This window comes from Pelodiscus sinensis, chromosome 5, assembly GCF_052426305.1.
Source record: "Pelodiscus sinensis isolate ZL-2025 chromosome 5, ASM5242630v1, whole genome shotgun sequence".
Classification (NCBI taxonomy): Eukaryota; Metazoa; Chordata; order Testudines; family Trionychidae; genus Pelodiscus; species Pelodiscus sinensis.
Window position 1 is genome coordinate 121222374 of NC_143056.1, and position 23320 is coordinate 121245693.

At 49.0% G+C, this 23320-nt stretch overlaps 1 protein-coding gene across 6 annotated transcripts in view; it reads left to right on the top strand.

The window, feature by feature from the left end:
• The window catches only part of SLC25A22 (solute carrier family 25 member 22), a 95302-nt gene that overhangs the window by 56113 nt on the left and 15869 nt on the right, over positions 1 to 23320 (top strand). For all 6 annotated transcript variants that reach the window (XR_012903685.2, XM_006114865.5, XM_075928250.2 and 3 more), the window contains exons 5-7: positions 2735 to 2825; positions 18862 to 18980; positions 22973 to 23144. Coding sequence is in view for 5 of the 6 variants with exons in the window: in XM_006114865.5 (XP_006114927.1) it covers positions 2735 to 2825; positions 18862 to 18980; positions 22973 to 23144 (382 nt within the window). In the remaining variant the exon portion in view is untranslated. The remainder of the gene's footprint in view (positions 1 to 2734; positions 2826 to 18861; positions 18981 to 22972; positions 23145 to 23320) is intronic.

Sequence of the window (23320 nt, forward strand, 5' to 3'; positions counted from 1 at the left end):
TGGGGGTTCTGCAATGTGGCTTTTGGGTGCCCATCCTGAGAAACACAGGACCGCTTTTTTTAAGAGGTGCTCGGCACTTGCAGCTCTTATTGACTCTGATTTGAATGGTGCTCACTGCCTATGAAAAGGAGGCATACCCGGTCAGGCTTCCAAGATCAGTGGACCCTTTTGAAAATATAGGTCTTAACCTTGCTGTGCCCAGGCACCCGCCTCCCTAAATTGGGGATCATCCTTCTGTGACAGGATGTGGTCACAGACGATTCCTTGGGGCTGTTTCCTGGTGTTCTGATTATGCTACTGACCTTCACCTTCTTTCTGTCTGGGCCTCCCCACCACTCTGTGCTGCTGGGCCAGACCCTCTGGTCTCCCCCCAGACGAGGCACGGAGTTGGGGTAACCGTGCCCCTGAAGAGTAATGCGACACTGAACCACTTCAGCTCTGGGAGAATGCAGTACAGCATCCAGGAAAAAGGATCAAAACCCCAAATAAATCCATCTTTCTCTGAGTAAAAGTTTTACACAGAGAAAGCTCATGAGGATGTTCGCCTCTCTGTGAGAGAATATACACACTGACCATGCTGCCCAAGTAACAGTTATTTACACTGGACCTGATAGTAAACACAAGCGTTGTTATGAGGACAAGCTGTAGGATTTAAGTGGTTGCGAATGAAAACAAATAAATCAATGTTTTTACAAAATGAAAAGAAAAAACAGAGCTAGTTCAGATACAGTAAAGCATATTGCAAACTTACCCTAAAACCTGTTCTTATTTCAGGCATGCCTTCAAGTCAAAGATCTTATTCTCTGACTTGGGTGGGTCATGCCAGCTAATAACAAAAGGACTAATATCTTCCCATTGTTTTTTATATAGGCTTTCCCTAGGCAGGAATTTTTTGTTCTGCATCTCCTCTCTTCCATGGAAAATTCCCTGGTCAAACTGGTATCCCACCACCAGCTGACGTGGTCACGTGTCTTCCCAGAACCAATCACTGCTTAGACTTAGAGGACAAACAAGGCTGTCTGCCAGTCGTTAAGTTGATCACCCAGTCGTTAAGGCTTCCTGGAGCACCGTTGATGGCTCTCATTTGCACCTTTAAAACCATGAGTGATCCCATACTTCATATTTCTAACTTTTACATGCAAAAAAGAGACATGCACCAAAATAAAAAATCTACTTTTTTGGGTGGGAGGGTGGAATCGTCACACGTTCCTCACAGGGATGTGATAGGGCTTCCTTGTGTAAAAATGCTTTGCGGATGAGAGACTTTTCTGAAATGTTGTGGGTGCCAGTGCCGGATAGCTTAAACCTGGTGCTCTCTCTTGAGGGTGGCTTAAGGATGGAGCCTGCCCTGGTGCAGGATGGGTGCAGGCAACGTGACCCTTGGTGGGGGCGGGGAGGGGAATCCCTCATGACACACAGGTCTCTAGGAGGTTCAGTGCTCTGAAGCAACAAACCAAACATGACAACGTTTTCCTCAGGCCAGGGAGCAGCAGCTGTTGTATTTTCTCAGGGTGACTTAAACACTTGCAGGGAGAGGGGGAAAAGTTGTTTCACTAATACAGGTCTCCATAGCTGTTGCTCTGAGGGCAGAGCTGGCCAGGGCCATTCATTGTGGCAGCCGCAATATAGGTAATTCCCATGTGGATAATCTGGATAATCGAGTAGTTAAAAGTCCAGTGGGTGTGCAGCACTGTTTATACACCTGCATAGAGGGTGGCAGGCCTCTTGTTCCGACTGGAACTGAGCCAGGGGCACTGATGTGATGTATTACTGATTGGAGCAAAGTAAGGTTTGAAGCGGCCACGTTGGGAGGCTGCTGGAAGGATGACGCTGATGATGATAAAATAGCAGTGCAATCGCCAGGCCAAGGGCCTGATCCAAAGCCACCAGAGTCTGTGGAGAGGCTCCTAATGCCATATCTACACTACTTGACAGATCGACACTTCTGCGGTTGATCTTCCGGAGTTCGGTTTAGCAGGTCTAGTGAAGACCTGCTAACTCAAACTCAGAGGGCGCCTTTGTTGGCCAGTGCTCCTGCTCCTGAGGAGCAGTAAGGGAAGCCAACTGGAGCGTTTACTCCCATCGACCTCCCGCTATGTGGACGGTGATTTAAGATAGGTCGACTCCAGCTCCGTAAGTAATGTAGCTGGATTTGGTATCTTCAATCGACCTTCCCCTTTAGTAGAGACATATTCCCATTGACTTCAACGGGCTTTGGATCTGGCCCTGAGCCTTTCAGAGCCTCTGGCCTGTGTTACCTGAGTTACAGGCAAATTAAGTGTGTCAGTCTTGTTGGGAGGGTGTTGATGCTTCCCAGATGGGAAACAGAATTAATAGGCTATCTGCGGGACTTGTCCTTCCTCTTTGAGGGCCTGATCCAAAGCCTGTGGGGAATCAATGCGGCCTTTCCTTTGACTTCAGTGGCATTTGAATTTGTGTGCGAGAGAGGTGAGCTGCACTAATGCAATTGGAATTCTAAAAAGCTTCTGTACTGTGGAACTGAGAAGCTTCAGGGGAAGTTTTCAAAAGAGCCCAATGTGTTCAGATGCTAAAATCCCATTCACTAGAGTTTTTTCTAAATCCCTTGGGCATTTTTTAAACCTTCCTCCCTTTTGTTGTTCTGCTTTTGGCTTAAACGCCACTAACGCTTATCTACTACGCTCCTGAATGTGTCCAGATAATCAGATTTTCCTGTTGTTGCTACAGTGTTTCCTTCCTCTTGTTTCTTTCCCAGGGGCGGCGGTGAACCTGACTCTAGTGACGCCAGAAAAGGCCATCAAGCTTGCGGCCAATGACTTCTTCCGGTATCATCTTTCCAAAGATGGGTGAGTGGGTGGCTTTCAGTGGTGGGCTGGCTTTCTGCTAGGTCATGGGCTTGCTGGTATTGGTTCAGTTAGCACTAGCGTGCAAGCCAAAAACACTGCATATAGAACTGAAAGCAAAAATACCTCTCAAGGGGTGTGTGTGTGTGTGTGTGTGTGTGTGTGTGTGGTTTTTGTTTTGAGGATTCCAAAAATAGTCCCAGATCTCAGTCAGGATTTAGGTAGCCAGAATGTCCACAGAAAGCATCTACATCGGCTACTGGTTACAACACAGCTCGGATGGTCCGTCCTTCTCAACCGTCTATTGGATACTTGTCTGCTCCACCCACTCTTGTGATGACTGGCTGGCCCCAGAACCCCATCTTGTGGGGTTTGAGCTGTTTGGAGCTACTTGGCAGTTGGGGAGTGGGAATGAACTTTGATTCTCTGATCGCTGGCATTTGTTACTTCACCTGCATGTAAAGGTCACGAGTCAGCAAAATAGGAATCACTTTAATATTTGTTCGTGTGAATTCGGTGTCAGTGAAGGGTGCCAAATTGATAGCCATGGAGCCTGTATCCACTCAGTAGGCACAGCTTGTTCTGCCAAGGTATCTGCTCTAATCCAGGGGACAGTTCAGGGTCGATGGCCCGTTCAGCCCTTGACCTCTCTGACCATGCTGATAAGGGAACCATTTATGGTAGGAGTTTCTATGGTATAGATGCCCATCCCCTGGGAATTAGAGACCTGTTTCACATGAGCCAGTACATGAATTGTCATGTATCAGGTTACAGCTCTTGATCACTAGCTATCTGACCTAGGATTTGCACTAGGTACCCATAGAGGGCATCGCCGCAGTGTCCATTCTGCAATAAAGTCGTTGACGCTTGTAGAAACTGAAGTGTTGTAAGTCATTCCATTCCCCGCTCTTTAAGTCGTACAACCCCTCCCCCCCCACACTTTGCATAAATAGAAGTCAGCTATGGGGGAAAAAATTGTTACATTCCAAAAAACTTGGACTTATAATGAATCTTGGACTTACAGCAAGGAAGGCCTGTAGCTGAAAAGCTCTATTTCCTGGTACCAATTATTTGATTCATCAGCTCCACCTAATGTACAGGGGCCTGATCAAGTGTAATCAGGGTAGCTCATTGACTGCAATGGAGCCATGCTGATTTACCCCTGAAGAGGACCTGGTCCATTATGCTTTTTATATATGTGACCTCTTTAGTTATCCTGGGATCCTTAAATCCCAAATTAATGTTTATATATGAGGATCCTTATGAATCACCAACCATTAGTTCTGTAATTACTCATCATGGATGTGATGGGTCCCCTCCCTCCTCAGAGCGCCACCTGATGTACTGTGTTCCCACAGACCATTCCCATTCCATAAGCCTGAGCTCCCTCAGCTTGTCCTTGCTATACCAGGTCCTCAGGCCTCCTCCAGCACACACACAGGTAGGGCCAGACCCTGCTGCAAAAGGTCACAGATTCTGAGATGAGGTCTGTGTGGGAAGACTCTGCTCAGGAATTACCCAGCCCTCTGGTGCCTACCCCCTTATAGTGTAAACCCCAAACTGTTGACTTGTACTGCGCAGAAATCTCTACAGCATAAGCTCATAAAAATCGCCCCTCTCTCAATGAAGAAGATAAGCACAGCTTTTCATCCCCCAGTTATGAGTTACAGTTTACAGAAAATGAAAACAAGTTTATTAAACCTAAAGAATGGATTTTAAGGGATTATAAGTAATAGCTAACTGATCAAAGTAGATTATTGAGCAAGTAAACACACACACACACACACACACTCTAATCTTAATAGACTAAAGAAGCTGGCTACAGATATTAATTTCTCACACTAAATTTTGTCTTAAGCAGATAGCAGAGATTCTTGAAGACAAACTTCTTTTGCTTGCAGCTTCGAATCCCAGATATTCCTTTCACAGGCTAGTTACTTTCTAGCCTGAGTCCAGTTCTTTCCCCAGTTCAGTCTTAGGTGCTTCCAGCAGTCACATGGGTGAAGATTCAGTGAAGAGCTGACCCAGATTAACACAATCCCTACCCTTGAATAGGATTTACATAGGGAAGGAATCCTTTGTTTTCCAGTGACTCTCATTCCTTTTAGTGGAAAAACACTAGAAGCCCAAGATGGTGTCCAGTAGAGGGTGACACGATCACCTGACCCTGTAATATCAAAGCAGCATCCAAGGAATCTCCTCAGAAACCAAAAATGGGGACACATCCGACAAAGGATTTTTTTATGATCTCTGAGTGTATTTATTTGAAAAGTCTTACAAAAGTATAAAAATTAAATCACAGGGCAGTGAGTGAGTGGGCTGCAGGTGTGGGGTCTTGGCAGAGGCAGTGAGTGAGTAGGTTGGGGGTGCGGGGTCTGGGCATGAGGGGAGGGGGACCATTTATTTGCTTTCGCATGGCTTCCAACACCATGCCCCAGGCCTGGCCTCCACTGCTCCTATGGGCTGGATTCCGGAGCAGCAGGAAAAGCCTCCAGGACGTGCATCCCTGCTCTACTGTTCCCCCAGTCGGGAGAATTGGGAGAGGGAGAGGCAGCGTGCACAGCTGTTTCTTGCTGCGTTTCTTCCCCACAAGCCAGATCCGAGGGAGAAAGCCCCAAGGCTCCCCATCTGCCCCCACTGAAATATTTACCGAAATTTTGGAATTTCTGGGACATTTCTATGGTTTATGGGGACAATGGGACAGAGGATTTGAAATCGGGACTGTCCCGGAAAATCCAGGATGTATGGTTGGGCATAGCCTTGGAGTATCATTTCAACCAGGTGATCCAGAGAGGTGAGCCTAGCACAGGAATAGCTTCCTCTGACAGCCCTACTTCTCAATGCACCTAGTATCCCGGCAGATCAGTGTTTAGCTCTGATTCATTCAGCATATGGAGGACTAGATCCACCCTGCTGCTTCTGAATGCGCTTTGTGGTGGGGACTGGCACTGCGTTAATTTGGAAAAGTTCCGTTTCTGCAATTACTTGCTAGCTTCCATATTCCAACCCAAACAGTCTTGGAGCCCTCCTTGGAGAGAGGGAAATAGTTGGTGCAGTGACTCACCTAGCTGCTAGTAGCTTGGGTGGAGACTGATCTAGGTACGATGAGAACCCAATTGCTATGAATGGGCTTGCACATATGCCCACCAGGGTGGCGTTCTAGCAGGCTCTGCTGCAGGGAGGCTCAGGACTAGGATAGCCAGCAGGGATAGAACATTGGACTCTGTTAAGCTAGACGTACCCTATTTGGAAATAGCACGTCTACACTACAGGGAAGCCTCAAAATTAGTCCAATGCAGGCCCCCTAATGTGGATGCGCTACCTCAGTTTTAGAGCCTCAGAAGGCAATAGGGAGTAATTACTTTGAATGGCCCTGAGGGAGGAGCTATTTCAAAATGGCAGCAGTGAAGCGTCCACACCATTGCTATTCCGAAATAGCTATTTCGGAATAAGCGTTATTCCTTGTGTGATGAAGTTTACAGATTTCGAAACAAGCCATGCGTTAGTACAAAATTATTTTGAAATAATGGAATTGCTGTGTAGATGCTCGCATTGTTATTTTGAAATAACTGCAGTGCAGATACACCCTTATAGAGCAGGCTGGGGAAGGCCTTACTTGCTCCAAGCATGTGTTGAGCAGTAGCCAGCGCTACCAGCCCCTCCATCTCTGTTGCGCATCATTGCAAAGCTATCACTTCAGAAACACGCTCTAAACTAAAGTGATGGACAGCAACCTTGCCCCAGTGCCATGGGGCACTGTAGTCTTCAATCACACTAGGGGACGCCAGGGCTGTTGCTAGGAGGGGGCTCTCAGATACTGCCAAGCATGGGCAGACGGTAATGAAGGCAAGGGAAGGCACAGCCTTCCCAAAATTGCCTATGTTCCCTGGCTAGCCGGGCAGGCTGAGTTGGGGCCAGGGCCGCAGCACAGCAGCCCCTGACCCTCCAGGTGGCCAAAAAGATTCAGGCAGAGGGTGGGTGGGTCTTGGGTGTGTCTTGGCTCCAGAGACAGGCCTTGGGCGGAAGGGGTGGGGCTGGGGCTTGCCTTGCTCTTCACCCATGCCGCTAGGAATGAATAAAGTATGGAAGATGTCCTTCAGTCCTACTCTGTTTTCCAGTTAAAGGTGCCTAGACCAGCAAACACAGAGGCTGAGCTGTCTGGCTGAGTGTGGGCACCTTGCCTCTCCCTCCCCTGCCTCTTTCCACTTCCCTTGCAGAGCTGGGGAAAGGTGCCCTGTGTGGTGTTTGCTGCTGGCCAAGTGACTTCACAGCCCACTCTGGTTCTCAGCCAAAGGGACAGCTTAGACAGCAAATGGGCTGTTCCTGGGAACCAGAGCAGGTCCTGCCTGCATGAGAGACATGAATGGTCCCTGCTCAGTTCTCACTGCCTGTCCCCGGATGAACTTTGAAGCTCTTTGGGATTTGAACTGTGGTTTTTCATTCCCCACTGACCTTGTGGATTAAGGGAGCTGTTTGTCTGACATGCTGTCCTGGGATCCCCCTTGGAGGGGGAGGGGAAGGGCAGATGGTGGCTCAGCCTTCAGCAGCGGGTGGATGCCAGCGGGAGCTGCAAGCGAGTCAGGGCCCTGGAAGAAATGCAGCAAGGAGTCTGCTTTGGAGCAGCGTGTTTCTGGTCAACCGGAGCACTTTGGGAGGAGAGTCCTGGGTTGCAAGCAGGAAGTGTGAGCTGATGCCAGATGTAATGGGGATTTGGGTAGCTCACCAGTGTCCCTAGAGAGATGGGAACATCTCTCCTCTGTAGAAAGGAGCACAGATGCCAACTTCACATTTTGCCAGGGCTTGCTTGAACCCACGCCGCCACTCCAGGCTCTGCCCCCAAACCTCTGCATCATCCCTTCTCCACCTCTTCCCTTGAACCTGCCTCGGCTCTGCACCTCCCTCTTCCTACCAGAGCCGGGGTGCACCGTAAGAGCTGAGAGGGCAGGGGAGGAGTACGTAAGCATGGGGCTGCACCCATGAAGTCTGCACCTATGAGAAGGAAGTTCCTCTAGACTGTCCCTTCGTGAATATTGATAATCCCATATCCCAAGCTGGCGGGAAGAGCTCAGACTGAGGTCTGATTCAAATGGGGTGTGGTCTGGAAGGTCCTTGTGTTGTGCACGGAAAGGAGAAGGTGGCTGAATGGGCAGCTGTGCCTCCTAGGTAGCGGAAGGGCTTTTTGAGCTGCCCAATGGCCATCCTCTGAATCCTTTTCGCTCTAACTCTTGCTGCCTGAGTGTGGGTGGGCGATGATCGGGGCAGGATTAAGCCCTGGTGCCCTGACACTGCTCCCCAGCTGGAGCTCTGGATGGATTGGAGCGGGGTAGGGCTGGATGCAGAGTGAGGGGGCCACGGCCCACTCAGGCCCACACGTGGCGATGCCCCTGGTGGAACCTCTACAAGAGTTTTCCTCTATAGTGCTCTTCCCATGCCGCTGCCTCAAAGCTCACTGGACCTTCCCCGAGCTGTGGCAGGCACGTGGTTAGCGCTAGGATGTGTGACGAGGGCTGTTTTCCTTCAAGCAGGTGCTGTGTTTAAGCCAAGTATAGCTCCCCCACAACTCCTCCTCATTCACCTTGTGTTTGGTCCCATGCCTCAAAAGCTCGCTGTTTACATCAAGGCAGCTCTTCGCCTTCAGAGTGTGTGTGTGTGTGGGGGGGGGGGGGGGCGGGAGAATACTTCTCTGCCCTCTTCCCTGCGTGCCAGGTCTATAGGGCAGCATTGGTAACCCAGCCTGAGATCCGAATTACTGTTTCATCATAGAACAAGGTACAGCAGTGACAGTGTCAACACGAGTGCATTCACCCTACCATGCTAATGTGTCTCATCCTGGCCTGAGATTAAATCGGGGGCTCCAGAGCCGTCAGTCAGTGTCTTGTGCAGGCTCTTGGTACAAGACCCACCCGCCACGAACAAACGGCTGTCTTGTAGAAAGGGAAGGCTTCAAACTGCGTGGCAGGCAAATGCAGTTCCAGTGCTGCCTGTGTCCTTACAAGGACTGCAAGTGGCGTGAGAGCTCTGCGAAGGCGATTGTTTGGGATGGTTCATTTTTAGTCTGAGCCTGTTGTCTGAAGTTTGGTTTTATGTGGTGCAGGCTGTGGAGTCTCACATTTGCAGAGCAGGTCATGCCTGCAGGAACAGTGAATTGTTCTGAGTGTATGGATACAGGGCTCTTAAAATGCGGATTGGCTTTGGCTGATACCCAGCCTAGCACCACGATGGCAGCGTCTCGTTTTCTGACAGCAGAAGCTGCAAAGATCTTCTCTGGTGTTTGTTTGAATGTCTTCACTGCCGTTCTGCCAGTGGCTGTCCAGCTGGAAGTGTGCTCAGCATTTGCATGAGTCAGCGTTGCTTGTCCGATTGGAAAAAGCTCACCTGTAAATGTAAGTTCTGGGTGCGCCAGAGAGATGTGTTGTGGCAGATGCCACGTGACCCCGAACTATCCTGGAGCTGCACTAAAATGTACAGAGCATGCAGATATCTTTATTTTGCACAGAAAAGGGCAGTCTTACAGTCAGCCTGCCTTGAGTGACCAGCACAAGTTAGTTGCTTCAAAAGTAGGGATTGTGTGAAGAGTCAGTTTGTTTGGAGACTGGCTCTGCAACAATCTAGTGAGCACAGGGGGCCAGTAGGAGCTGGTCTGATTACACCTGATTGGCCAAAAGGGTCAGTGGACCAGCTGTGGTAAATTCAGTGGCTGTGGTGAGTCCTGCAACTGCCTGTTCCCAGCCCTGCTGCACTGCAGGTATCTGACCTTCAGCTCCAACAGCTCCAATTGCGACTAACCCAGGCCTCTGGTTCCTGGCTACTGCCTCCTGCTCTAACCATTGGGCCTAACTCCAGCTCTGACCACTAGGCATGTCTGTGCATGTCCCAGTCACTGACTGTTGTGTGAGGCTGGACGTGAAATCCTGGGGGCATTTGAAGGTGGGATGGTCTCCTAATTGAGGATTGCTTATTGCTGGTACAGTAGACTTCTGAAAATCCAGAACCTGTGGGACCTAGGTGGTGCCAGATTATCAGACATGCCGGACTATCAGGAGGTATTATAAGATGGTTATATATACTGTATACCTTATGTACTGTATATAAAGTGTTCTTAACCCTTTTTATTGTACATACCGTATACAGTATACTGTAATATTTTAGTTTTTTAAGCCTTTTTTACCCTTTTTGCTCAGTTCAGTTACTGCTGCTGTTACCTTGACTCATTTTTTTTGCCGAAGCTCACTCACTAGGCTCTTGCCATTTTGATGCCGGACTATTGGATACCGGATTATTAGAGTTTTACTGTATATTGTCCAACCCCCATGAGTGTCCTACTGAAATGGTGAATAGACTGATCATGCATTTTTATATTTCCTCTGCTGTAATTCAAGTGTGTGTTTTTCATAGGAGGTGACATAAAAATCTCGCTTGTGCCCACCCCTGCTTGGCAGTGAGACTGGTCCTGCTGCATTTCCCCGATGCTCTACTTTCTATGTTTGGCTTTACACAAGAAAAGCTTTCTTTGACCACTTCCTGTGTTCCACCAAGCAGTCCACTTCGGGCACCTGCATGCAGCAGGCCTCATGCCTGTAAGATGTCTTCAAAGTGGAAACTGGTCAAGAGCATGCAACAATATCCTCCAAATTGCAGCCAGTTGGGTGTGGGTGGAACCCTTGAAAAGAATTCTGTCTCTCTTCTGATTGTGTCATCCGCATCATTAGACCTGATGTCGTCTTCTGAGCTTGATGTCTCAGCTAGGAAATTCTCTGGGGCTCTGAGAACTATATAGGCAGATGAGCTAAATAAGAGTTCTCACTCTGCTCCTATGTAGCTCGTCTGCATCTGTTCTGAAGCCCCTTGGACTTGCTTCATTCACGGAGAAGGCAGGAAAGGAAGAATAGAAGATTTCCAGTCTACAGAGTACGGATGTGAAGGACTTATCGGATAATTGACAGGATAGTCGACTTAGTTGCTTCCTCCCACCTCGCTGCCTCTATCAGAAAGAGGCAGCAGTGGGGGGAGGCGGAGAGAGTGTACCTCAAAGCAGAAGCGCCGTGTGCAGCCTGGGGTCAGCGGAGGAATCCCTGGCTGACCCTGGGCTCCACGCGGTGCTTTTGCCTCTGAAGTGTAGCAAAATGCATTGACTATTCGATTAGTCAATTGAACATCTACTACAGAGAGTGGGGAGAGGAGTTTTTTCCAGCACCTCCCTGAAGCTGGAAATCTCTGTGCTGCATAGTTCTCTCTCCCACAGGGGGAGGCCCACGTACATACAGAAGTCGATAAGATAGCAGCTGTGTCTGTCCTCCAGAGCCAAGCAGTATGTAAATGAAAGAGTTGTTAGGGCCTCAAGACTGAGGAAAACACATAAGCATGTGCATGGGAACCCTGGATATCAACAGGCCTCCAGAAGGTACTTAAAATGTTGTATTTGTGGGTGCCCGACTCAGTGGCATAGACACGGGTGGGCCTTAGTGGGCTATGGCCCACCCACGGGCCTCCTGTAGCCCAGCTCTTACTGCAGCCAGGGAGCAGGCCTGGGGTGTAGGAGCTGACCACAGCCCCATTATTGCCCATCAGCCACCTGAAGTTCTGGCTACGCTCTTCTGGCCCAACTTGAGACCTGCTTTTAAAGGCACTGGATTTTTCAGAGCTTGGGTGACGAGCCCTTTCTGTGATTTGGGCCCCTTTAAGGTGTCTCATGCTGGGCTCTCTCAATCAATAGTCCCTGTGGTGAATCTCAGTTCTGAATCTCCGCTATTACAAAGCATTTGCGTTGGAAGCAACCATTAAACTGCCCCATAATTTTCCTCCTTTACCTCCTAAACTCAGCATGCTGTACAGTTGTGGTGGGTGGTGGCAGTCATGGAGGTTGTCTCTCATTTAAGCTCTGCCCAATATTTTGACCTCAGTGGGTGGAATACTGCCTTGGTTTGTTATAAAAGCTGTGATTTGCTTGGAAAATATTCTGGAGTCCAGCTGGTTGGGTTGCTGACTGCGTCTCACCAAGGCATGTTATCATTCCCCTCCTCCTTGAAACCTTTTTTATCTTGACCTTCACTTTTTTGTTTGCTGTTCTGGAGCAGGGCTGGAAAACTGCTGATTCTATGGTTTTATTTTTTTTGTTTCTAGCAAGCCCAGCACAATTGTGTTAATTGCTTCTTTGCTGACAGAAATGAATTCTGCAGAGAAACGAATATTTTCTTCCTCTTTTTCTTGCACTGCATACACAAGATTGTCTTGCTCAGTGAACCGAGATGTGAGACTTTTGTCCCCAGTTCATGCCAGAGACTAAATGCTACTAGAATAGCAGGTCCCCTGACTGTTCTGCCAGTTCGTGCTCCAGTTTTAGGTGGGGTGGGTGGGAATATTCCCAACAGATCCCAAGTTTTGAGTCTGATTCCTCTCTTTTTGTTTTATAATGTCTTACGCTCTTTTGAAAAGGTTCAAATGTACTAGGAGTCTGATCCAAAGTAGGGATGTGAACAACTAGTCAACTGTTGACTAGTCGCTTCCCCTCACTTGCTGCCTCTATCAGAAAGAGGGGGGAGGAGAGGCGCTTCAAAGCAGCAGCACCACAAGGAGCCTGGGGCCAGACTTTGAAATGCCTTGTGCAACCTGGGGCTAGCTGGGAGCCCAGGCTGCAGGCAGTGTTGTCAAAGTGGCAACGTCACGTGGAGCCCAGGGTCAGTGGGGGAGTCTCCAGCTGACCCCGGGCTCCATGCGGTGCTGCCACTTTGAAATACCATGGGGAGCACAGGGCGAAAGTGCCCTTATTGACTAATTGAATAGTCGATGCAAATTGACTAGTCGATTAGCGAGATAATCAAAATTGTATATCCCTAATCCTGAGCCCATGGCAAGACTCCCATTGACTCGAGCAGCCCCGTGTATTTGTGTAGTGTGTACGTGTGCGGTTAAACAGCTGCTGTGTTCCATCCTGGAGGTGGCTACTTCTGTGTGGGGGGCTGTGTTTATATTTAAATGGAAGTACCGTCACGGCTGGGTGAGCACGTGCCAGCTGTTTATCTGGGCCCACCTTTGCTAGGCACCAGGATGCTCATTCAGATATTTCTCAGGTTCTCTCTCACTTACCCACACGCTGCATGAGCTGGTGCTGCCAGGAGTCAAGATCTCAGTGCACTCTCCTGTGCTCTGCCATGCAGCAGTAGACTCCACCTGCCGGATCACAGCCCCAGTTAGCCTGGCTGCCTCTGTTTGGATGGAGGGGGGCAGCTAGGTTACTTTTCCATGGGTGTGTGACCACCCAGCTGGACCAAGGCTCAGGTCTGCTCCGGCAGCAGCCAGCCTGGTTTTATACAGGCCCCTGCTTAAAAGTGCTCAGGCCGTGGCCACAAGCTATGCTGTAACCCTAGAGCTGGAGCTGCTGAGCACTGGATTCAATGCAATCCATGGTGAGCATTGAAGAGGGCAGAGTGCAATTACCTGCTCCATCGTGCCTGGTGAAACAGCCATGCACTTTGGGCCGCAGCAGCTGTACTGACCGCATGTGGCCAACATCTTCGCTCTGCGTCTTGCTGGCGACATTGCTGTGTGTGAGTCCTGCTGCTGGTACTGCAGCGGGACTCCCGACCCGATACCGAGCTGCTGTCATCCCGGGGTGAGACTAGCAACGGCACTTCGCTCAGCTGGGTGGGCACAGAAACCTCTCATGGGCTGCTGGGCTCACTGTTGTTGCATTACAGATGGTGCCGCCCAAGGGGGATACCTGAGCATGAACTTGTTCTTGCTTCTACTTCCCAGCTGACTTCCCACCCCCCGGGTTGTCTCTCTTTCTCTCTTCTTCCAAGACCTCCCCAATCATTGGCGGCCTTTTTTGGGGCCTGTTTAAATTGCACTGCAGCCTGTTTAAATTGCACTGGACCTTGAGCTGCACAATGCACCTATAGTTGAAGAAACCACAGGGTCCCACGTATAGGGCCTTGGATTAGGGCAGAAGAGACCTGAACTCTGTTCCAAGCTTTGCTACTGATCTATTGGGTGACCTTGGGCAAATCATTTCTCCCCTCTGTGCCTCAGTTTCCCTTCCCCCATGTGTCTCATGTTTAACTTACAAGCATTTTTGGGCATTGGCAAAGCTCCAGGCATTCATGTTGAGAAGCCAGGAGGTTGTACGTTCCCTGTAATCTTTTTCCATCCATGTTCAGAATAAATTTATATGCACAGAGGTATGTGCAATGTGCACCATCAGTACCAACAAAAACCTTGCTGTGGGTGCTCTGCTAATCCTCTGGGCGACAGTGGAATCTCTCCTGAGCGGCCGCTCAAGCGCTCAGCTTACAGGGGACACTAGTTGTGTCAGCGTCCTGGGCTTCCAACCGTGCTGCCCTGACCTCTTCTGTTTCTAAACCGTATGCTAAGTGCACTGCTCCGGAGATTGCATTGCTGGTTCTGGGAGCCACGTGTTTGTACTCTCCTGAAGGGGGCAGGCATGGGGTGGTGGGACAGTTTCAGTGAAATTAAAATGGGATTAGTGTTCTAGGCTGTGTTCTAGGAACGTATTGGTTGGGTGGGGCGGGGGCGGGGGGAGACAGGTGGTTGTAAGGGAGTTTGTAAAACTCTCAGCATCACCGCACCAACTAGATAGTGATGCTGCTGTGGCTGGTTCTTCACTTTTGTAATCGCTGGTCCACTGGCTTATAGCCTTCTCAAAAGACCACTGGTTTGGGCTGAAAAGGCCTCTTCTTTCTCGTGTGTGTGTTGGGGGGGAGGGTTTGAAGACCATCATTCAGCTGTTTGAGAATGAACCATAGTGCCTTAAAGTTACAATGAGTTTCCCGACATGTGATTAAAAAAAAAAAGCCCAGCCATGCTCAGCCCTGCCGGTTGTTTGCCTGAAGGTATCCGTTGCAGGAATGGTAAAGGGTCTTGGCATTTATAGGCTCAGACTGCCGCTGATGTACATTGAGTGCTGCATGTTTTGAAGTCCATTGAGCTATCTTGAAAGCAGTTGTGGCTCTCATCCCCAATCCGCTCTTTCCCATTGTATTTGCACTGACTGCAGTGTTTAGCCTCAGACAGTCTGCTCCCTTTTAAAAAATGGTATATGCACTAACACAGGTACCAACTTGGAAAAGTACCAGGGTGCTTGGCCCCCAGCTCAGCCCCATGCCCCAGCACCCCACCTCTTTCCACCCAGATCCACTTCCTCCCCTCAGCATACCACACCCTTGCTCCTCCCCCATCTTCATCCCAAATGCTGCACAACTGCCGATCAGGTCAGTCAGTCGGGACATTCTGATCCATGGGGCCTGCTTGTGGGCAGGAGGCACAGGCGGGAAGAGAGGAGACTGAAGGGGAGCCAGCCAGTGGCTACTCGGCACCCTCAACTTTTCAAGGTGGTGCTCCAGCCCCAGAACCCCACACAGTGTCGGCATCTATGTGCCCGCATCCTCCGCTGGATGTTTGTCAGCACAGCGCCCTAGAGGTCAGCAGAGTCCTATCGACATGCAGAGGGGCGGTGCTGGCCCTTTGGATTGTGGGTGGCATCTTCATGTCCTGGTGGTACTGATAGAACACTGTTTATTTGTAGTTCGTCTTTAGTTGTGCACAGTCCAGCCTGACTTCTGCACTCACAAGCTGAGCAAATGGAAGAGAGTGAGGCCCTTGGTTTTTGGGCTGTTGTACCAAAGTAAAGAGTCCCAAGTATTCTGAGCTCTCAATCCAGCCATGAGGGCCAACTGCCTTAGGAAAACACTTGCTTTCTCACCGAGGCTCTTAAAACACCTCCGCACAGAACAGTCTGTGTGGCTGCAGACTCTCCCTGCAGGTGACTGATAATTCAGCGATTCATTGATCTTCCTGTGCCCAAAGTGTTTTCAGAAGGAAACTCGGTGATAAATCCCTTCCTTCGTTCTCAAAGATTTATATTTAGTCATTGATAATCTTCACTGTAGCTTTATTCCCATAATCCCCTTCCTGATGTCCTCCCCACCAAGAGCAGATGTGCACTGGGGAAAATCTCTGAACAGCTGACGTGCAGGCCCTGGGGGGATTAGCTGCCAGCAACATCCTAACTAGCGATCCTGTGATGTCAGTGGATAGGTGAATGTGGCCTCTAAAGGGGTGGGCAGCTGTGTTGCTAAGGAGTGAGGTTTCATGCCACCTGATTCGTTCCCTGTGGCAAGAGGTGCTGAGATTTCATGGGATCGCTGAGCTGTTAAGTGCGCTACATTGTGCTTGAGGTGGGGGTGGGGAACAATGTGATCTTACAGGCTGAGCTCAAAGGACACTTTCAAGCCATTATTTGCTAGTGTAAATCCAGCACTGCTCCATTTAGACCGGGGAGTTGTGCTGAGTTTGGCCCAGTGTTTCCTATAAACCGAGCACCTGGGTAGCCACCCAGGAGAGAGTCAAATGCTACCCAGTGGATTAGCAGAGTGCCTATAGTGCCCATGGCCAGTAGTGTGTGTTTCTACTGGTGGTGCACATGCATCAGTGCACACAACTTATTCTGCACATGGATAGAAAAAATAGAGGAAACATGCTCTTACCAATTAAGTTCAAAGTGTGACAGAGACCTATTAGCAAATGTTTCTTTGTTCTTTGCAAACAGCTCTAGCCTAAGACTTGGCAAATTCACTACACCAAGTACACCACACAGGCTATTTATCCATGAAGAGTCACATGTAAGGCCTCTTATAAACACCATGAGATGTATGTCTGGATAATGGTAAAGAACGGTGTATTTGTATGGAAAGTATGCCGTGTGGACCTGGAGCAGAAATTCATCTCCGAGAGGCAATGTGTCTCTGGGATGACCCAGTCAAACAAAAGGGAATTGTTACCCCTCCCTAATCAGGCAGTGGGATAGTGCAGGTTCCATTGTGTGCTCTTGCCATGGTCAATGGAAAACCATCAGAGACCCTGACAAACAACTGAAACCAGGGAAAGGTAGAAAAGAAACTCTGCAGCGAGGCAGGGTTCACCCTGTATGTGAATGGAAACATGATGGTTGTCAGTGAACCCCAATGTAAGGAAAGGCACTCAGTATCCATTTGCTGAAGAACTCCCCCGCCCAGCAGTGTGTGAGGAGGTGTTTTTGTGAAAGTTTAGAAGCCCATTCTTGAGAAACCAGCTAGCTCTCCAATAGACTAATCTTTTGGGAGCAAACCTGCTTTATTAGCTGGGAAAGGTAACTGCTAAGTGGAGACCCAGGTTTGTGTTTGATGATGATGGTTTTTATTGTAACTACTTGTTTGTGTGGTTTTTTGTTTGTTTGTTTTGTTTTATTAAAGTCCTAAGTAAACCTCCTTTTGTTTTAGCATAAATGCCCACAAGTGCTGTGCGGTTTGCAAGCAGGGGGGTTTAAGGTTAAACTGGTAAGCTGGGTTACACTGCACTTTTGAGTTCAGGGGGTCTGGGGCTTCTGTGAGTTGCCAGTGTCGAGGGCTGGATGTCACAGGGGAACAATTCAGAGGGGCTTGGAGATTGGGGTGCACTGGTTGTTAATCTGCAAGGTGAAGGAAGGGCTGGCATAGCCCAAAGGAGAGTGCTTGAGTGGCTGATAGGCTGCCAATATCAGGTGTTGTCACAAGAAAGGGCTCCCTCTTGTTGATGGGAGCGGTAACCAGGTGACTCTCATCCCTGGTTGCCTTGGGAACTGTCCCACATTGTTGATACATCTTATTGCCTGTAAGGCTCTCCTAGAGGCTTCAGAATCATCCTGTTTGTCCCTCTGCCCCCAGTCCCTTACAGTAGAGAGCTGGTGTTAACCCTCAGCACACAGTATTGGCCCAAAACTCAATGCTGTCAGAATGCGGGGGGAGGGGCGGCGTCAATATCTCCATGGCTTTGTTAACGCGTGAATGTGTGTGTTTATATAAAAACGCAGCAGTGCTTGTTGCTAACCCAAATTGGCTTTGTCGCGGTGTCCTGTGGTGTTGGCATCACTTTGGAGCAGTGTGTTGGTGAAACAGAGCCAGCAGGAGGAGCGAAAATGCTACTTTAGAGTAGTTCCTATTAAAGACTTGTGTTATGGCTATTTAAAATCCACCGTGCTCAAAAAAATAGTGAATATCTACGCTACAGAAGCCTCTTGTTACCAGATTATTATACAACTGTTTTTTAAGATTTGGGCTAACCCCTTGACACCAAGCCTCTTGAAAGTGTTGTCTACAGATACAAACACTTCAGCAGCACAGCCGTGCCACGGTCGCACTTCAGTGTAGCTGCAACCTGTGCTGATGAGATGGCTTCTCCCATCGGTGTAGGTAATCCAGCGGCCCAAGAGGTGGACAGAAGTCTTCCATTAACTAGCACTGTCTATGTGGGACTTGGGTCAGCTTGACAATGCTGCTTGTGGGGTGTGTGGATTTTTCACACCCCTGAGTGATGCAGTTAAGACAACCTAATCTTTTAGAGTAGACCAGGCCTAAGTGAGGGTATCTGACTGTGGCAGTTGATTTAAAAAAAAATGGCTGATTTTTCTTTTAAAACTTTTGGGCAGTGACCTTAGGTGCCCACCTTTGGTGCCTTTAAAAGGGATGTGATTGGAAGGGTGGGTGCATGGTACTTTTGGCAAATTAGGCCCCGTTAAGGTGTCCTAGTTGAGCACCCCAACTCAGCAGTTCCTTTCTCAAGTTTTGACTCTTATTTTGTGGGGATTCTGGATTTTTGGCTTCGGTGAGAGGAGAAGATGTTCCTGGTTGCTGACATCTGTAGCTGCAGGCCGGGAAAGGCTTGTGGCCCTGTGGTAACTTCTGGTATGTGTAACTTTCCAGCAGAGCTCAGTACATGGGGTAATGTGAGCTCCCCTGCTCCACAGCAGATTATGCTGGGCCAAAACACCCCGCCTTTGACACCAGCTGGCTGCTCATGCCCAGCAGACAATCTTCATTTGAGTCCCAGCCTGTGCATCACTGCTGTTGTCCAGGTCCATCTGTCCTATAATTCCATCATATAGTGGGCATGGAGCCTAGCATGAGAGGGAGGGAATATCCCTCTGAGAGACCCCAGATGTCTGTGGTGTTCCTAGGGCTCATTACTCTATGCTGGGTCTTCTGACTATTATCTCTTTCTCATTGGGCAGGAAGAAGCTGACTCTGCTGAAGGAGATGCTGGCCGGCTGCGGGGCAGGTACCTGCCAGGTGATTGTCACCACTCCCATGGAGATGCTCAAAATCCAGCTGCAGGATGCAGGCCGAATTGGTACCTTTCACATCTCTTCTCTCCTCGTACAACAGGCGTGCAGAGGGGGGTACCTCAGAGGGGATGCAGTGCGGGTCGGAGAGGGAGACTGTGGGAGAAGAAAGCACTTTCCATTACCTGGGCTTACGCCACGGGCGGGGATAGATGGGTGAATGAAATGGCAGCGGTGCATGCTGTTGGCATGATTGCATTCATCTCCTGTATTACTAAAACTTGTTCGTTAATGCCCCAGGGTAAGGAATTAACTTTTCCGTATGCTTTCCCTGTGATACTTGCACCCCGTTAATCTCCTCCCCTCCCCCTGCACACCATGTGGGGCTGGGCCTTGTGAATGCTCTGTCCTGCAGTTCATCTATGACTCTTGTTCTCATTCACTCACAAGAGAAAACCAGCTTCTTTTGAACAGTGAGCAAAGCTCCCAGTGTGGGGAAGGTTGCTCTGAGGGGGGACAGAGGGACCGTGTCAGTCCTGCTCTTCCCATGGGACTCTCCAGGCCATTGTCCCCTATCCGCCTTGCCTCTCTGGGTACTGGTTTCTGCTCTCACTCCTGAGGCAGAGAGGAAATTGCAGACTCTCTCCCTCATGAGAGTGAAAGGAGAGCTCTGCCATGTTCAAGGCTAGGGATGAACCAAGGCCCGTGTAGCCAGGGAATGGAATTTACACTCTGTTTGGGCGAGACACTTTGCAGCATTTGGTAAAGTTGGCACTTCTTGCTCAGGAGCTGCCAAGGGCTAGAATAGTAAAGGGTGCAGCAGATAAAAAGGAACCTAGGACTGGGGTAGCAAGTGGTGGTGCAGGTCAAGACTGGGTGCAATGGCAAAGTGGCAGGGAGGGGAAAGAGGGGATCACAAGTAAGGATGTTGAAATGTGGTTAATTGACTAGTTGATAGGCACTTCTGCATTCCTCCTTTGAAATGTACAAAAGCCCCAGTGGGGGCTCTTGTACATTTCAAAGGAGGAATGCGGAACTCCACATACAGCTGGGGCCAGCGGGAAGTCAACTGATTCTAGGCTGCACCTGGTGCCTGCTTTGAAATGCACAAGCATCCCCAGCAGGGGCTCTTGTGCATTTTAAAGCTATGGAGCCTGGGGTCAGCTAGAGACTGATCCCGGGTTCTGAGGAAATGCCACAGGGACCCCGGGCTCCACTGTCCCTTTGAAAGGCACAGAGGTGGCGTTTTAAAGGGGCAGCCTGCTGCACAGCTGATCCATGGATCAGCTGTGCAGCAGCTGCTCCTTTGAAACACCGCCTTGGGGTGTTTCAAAGTGGCAGTGCCGATGTGCGGTGCTGCCACTTTGAATTTACCTCTTCCTCTCCCCCCCTTTGCTACCTCTCTCTCTTACAGCCTTAATCACAAGAAGGAAACGGGGTGGTAGGTCTGTTCTGAGTGTCATTGGCAGCACCAGAGAAGGGAGTGAGTACTAAGCAGAAGTCAAGTTGCAGCCCTCGTGAAATGTGTTGATAGAGCTGATCGTTATGCCTAGCATCTTCCCAAAAGTAATTTTAAATACAACGATAAAATTACTTAGCACAACAGAACACGGGGAAAGGAAAAAGCTATGGCTGAAACCTAAATCTCTTCCGGAGTTCTGCCTGGGATGCTGCTTTGTTTCTAAAATCCCCTTAAATGATACCCATCAGCTATAGTGCAGGCAGGAAGTACTCTGCTAGCCAGTGGGCGCATCCTTCATCTCTTCGTTGCATTCAGAGTTTCTCTTTTCCTTTTCCTTTTCCTTTCCAAGAACCTCCCCTTGCCAATGTTCATGCAAATGTTGCCGTGTGTGTGTGTGAGAGAGAGAGTTAGTTAGTTAGTTAGTTTAACTGTTTACCGGGATTAAAACCTGGTTCAGGGGGACTAACAAAAGATTACCTCTGCTGTGAACAGTCGAGTCTTGTTCTCTGTGTTGCAAATATTGTGCCCATCTATAAAAAGGGGAATAAGAACAACCCAGGAAATTATAGACCGGTCAGTTTAACGTCTGTCCCAGGGAAGATAATGGAGCAGGTAATTAAGGAAATCGTATGCAAACACTTGGAAAGTAATAAAGTGATAGGGAATAGCCAGCATGGGTTTGTGAAGAACAAGTCATGCCAAACTAATCTGATAGCTTTCTTTGATAAGATAACGAGCCTTGTGGATAAGGGAGAAGCGGTGGATGTCATATACCTAGACTTTAGTAAGGCATTTGGTACGGTCTCGCATGATATTCTTATTGATAAACTAGGCAAATATAACTTAGATAGGGCCACGATAAGGTGGGTGCATAATTGGCTGGATAACCGTAGTCAGAGAGTTGTTGTTAACGGTTCTAAATCCTGCTGGAAAGGGATAACAAGTGGAGTTCCTCAAGGGTCTGTTTTGGGACCCGTACTATTCAATATCTTCATCAATGATGTAGATATTGGGATAGAGAGTACTCTTATTAAGTTTGCAGATGATACCAAACTGGGTGGGGTTGCGACTTCTTTGGAGGATAGGGACATAATTCAAAATGACCTTAGCAAGTTAGAGAAATGGTCAGAGGTAAACAGGATGAGGTTTAATAAAGAGAAATGCAAAGTGCTCCACTTAGGAAGGAACAATCAGTTCCATACATACAAGATGGGAAGCGACTGTCTAGGAAGGAGCATGGCGGAAAGGGATCTAGGGGTCATAGTGGACCACAAGTTGAATATGAGCCAACAGTGTGATGCTGTTGCAAAAAAAGCAAATATGATTCTAGGTTGTATCAACAGGTGTGTTGTAAGCAAAACTCGTGAAGTCATTCTGCCGCTCTACTCTGCACTAGTTAGGCCTCAGCTGGAGTACTGTGTCCAGTTCTGGGCGCCACATTTCAAGAAAGATGTGGAGAAATTGGAAAGGGTACAGAGAAGAGCGACAAGAATGATTAAAGGTCTAGAGAACATGACCTATGAAGCCAGGCTTCATGAACTGGGCTTGTTTAGTTTGGAAAAAAGAAGATTAAGGGGGGACATGATAGCGGTTTTCAAATATCTAAAAGGGTGTCACAAGGAGGAAGGCGAAAATTTGTTCCTCTTGGTTTCTGAGGACAGGACAAGGAGTAATGGGCTTAAAGTGCAGCAGGGGAGGTTTAGATTGGACATTAGGAAAAAATTCCTAACTGTCAGGGTGGTCAAATATTGGAATAAATTGCCAAGGGAGGTGGTGGAATCTCCCTCTCTGGAGATATTTAAGAACAGGTTAGATAGACATCTGTCAGGGATGGTGTAGACGGAGCTTGATCCTGCCTTGAGGGCGGGGGGCTGGACTCGATGACCTCTCGAGGTCCCTTCCAGTCCTATTATTCTATGATTCTATGAAAGGTGTGTGTGTGTAGCAGCTGCAGGCTAGCCCAGAGATTGACATGTGCCCCATCTACTGACCAAATGGAAGAAGTGCACTAGGGCTAGAAAGGGAATGGGAGAAAGCATAGTGTACAGACATAGGGCTCTTTATTTCAGGGCACTTTCAGTTTCATGGTGTTTAAGGGAAGATGGGCTCTTTTGTCTGTTCCTCACTTCTTATTTTTAGGGTGGTTTGGTGGCCTTTCCCCTCTGAAGACCAGTGTCTCATGGGTTTAAAATCCCTGTTGCATTGGGTTTAGAACAAGCGATCAGTCTACAGTAGTCAGTTCTCTGCACCACACACGTGTTGCAGGATTGATCGTGTCTGCTCAGGAGAGACCCAGGAGTGGAACTGCCAGGATAACAGGTCAGGACTAAGGGGGAGTGGCAGAGCTGGCTTTGAGCCCAGGACGGAGGGAGGAATGCTGCAGTTGAGGGCTGAGGTAAGAGCGCTTACAGAGTACAGGCTGGCTTTAGTCGCTCCCTCTCACCAGCATCCTGTTTATACCTCAGATATCTTCCTTTCTGAAACCTCCAAGTCCCTGTGTGCCTTCGCACCAGTGCTGCACTTAACCGAAAGTTGACTTTTCATAGTGCGTGGTGCTAAATAACACTTTGTTGCTCCCCTCCCCCCTCCCCTCCCCAGCGGCCCAGAAGAAGCTAATGGCAGCCCAAGCCCAGCTCTCCTCCTCTACCAGTGCTGGAGCAGCAGAGTCGGTAGTGGAGACACGGGCCACGGCAACACAAATCACCAGGGAGCTACTTCGGAGCAAAGGCATCGCAGGGCTTTACAAGGGCCTCGGGGCCACGCTGCTAAGGTAGGGCTGTGCTGGCTGAAACTCTGAGCAGCTTCATCCCTATACAAGACTAAAGTAACCCCTACCAAACCCTGCTTCGTGCAATGGTGCTGCACCTGCATTTGGGGCTATTCACCAAGCAACCCTGTTATCAGCTGGGTCGCTAGCCAAAATGTGCGTATCAAGGGTCCGATGCT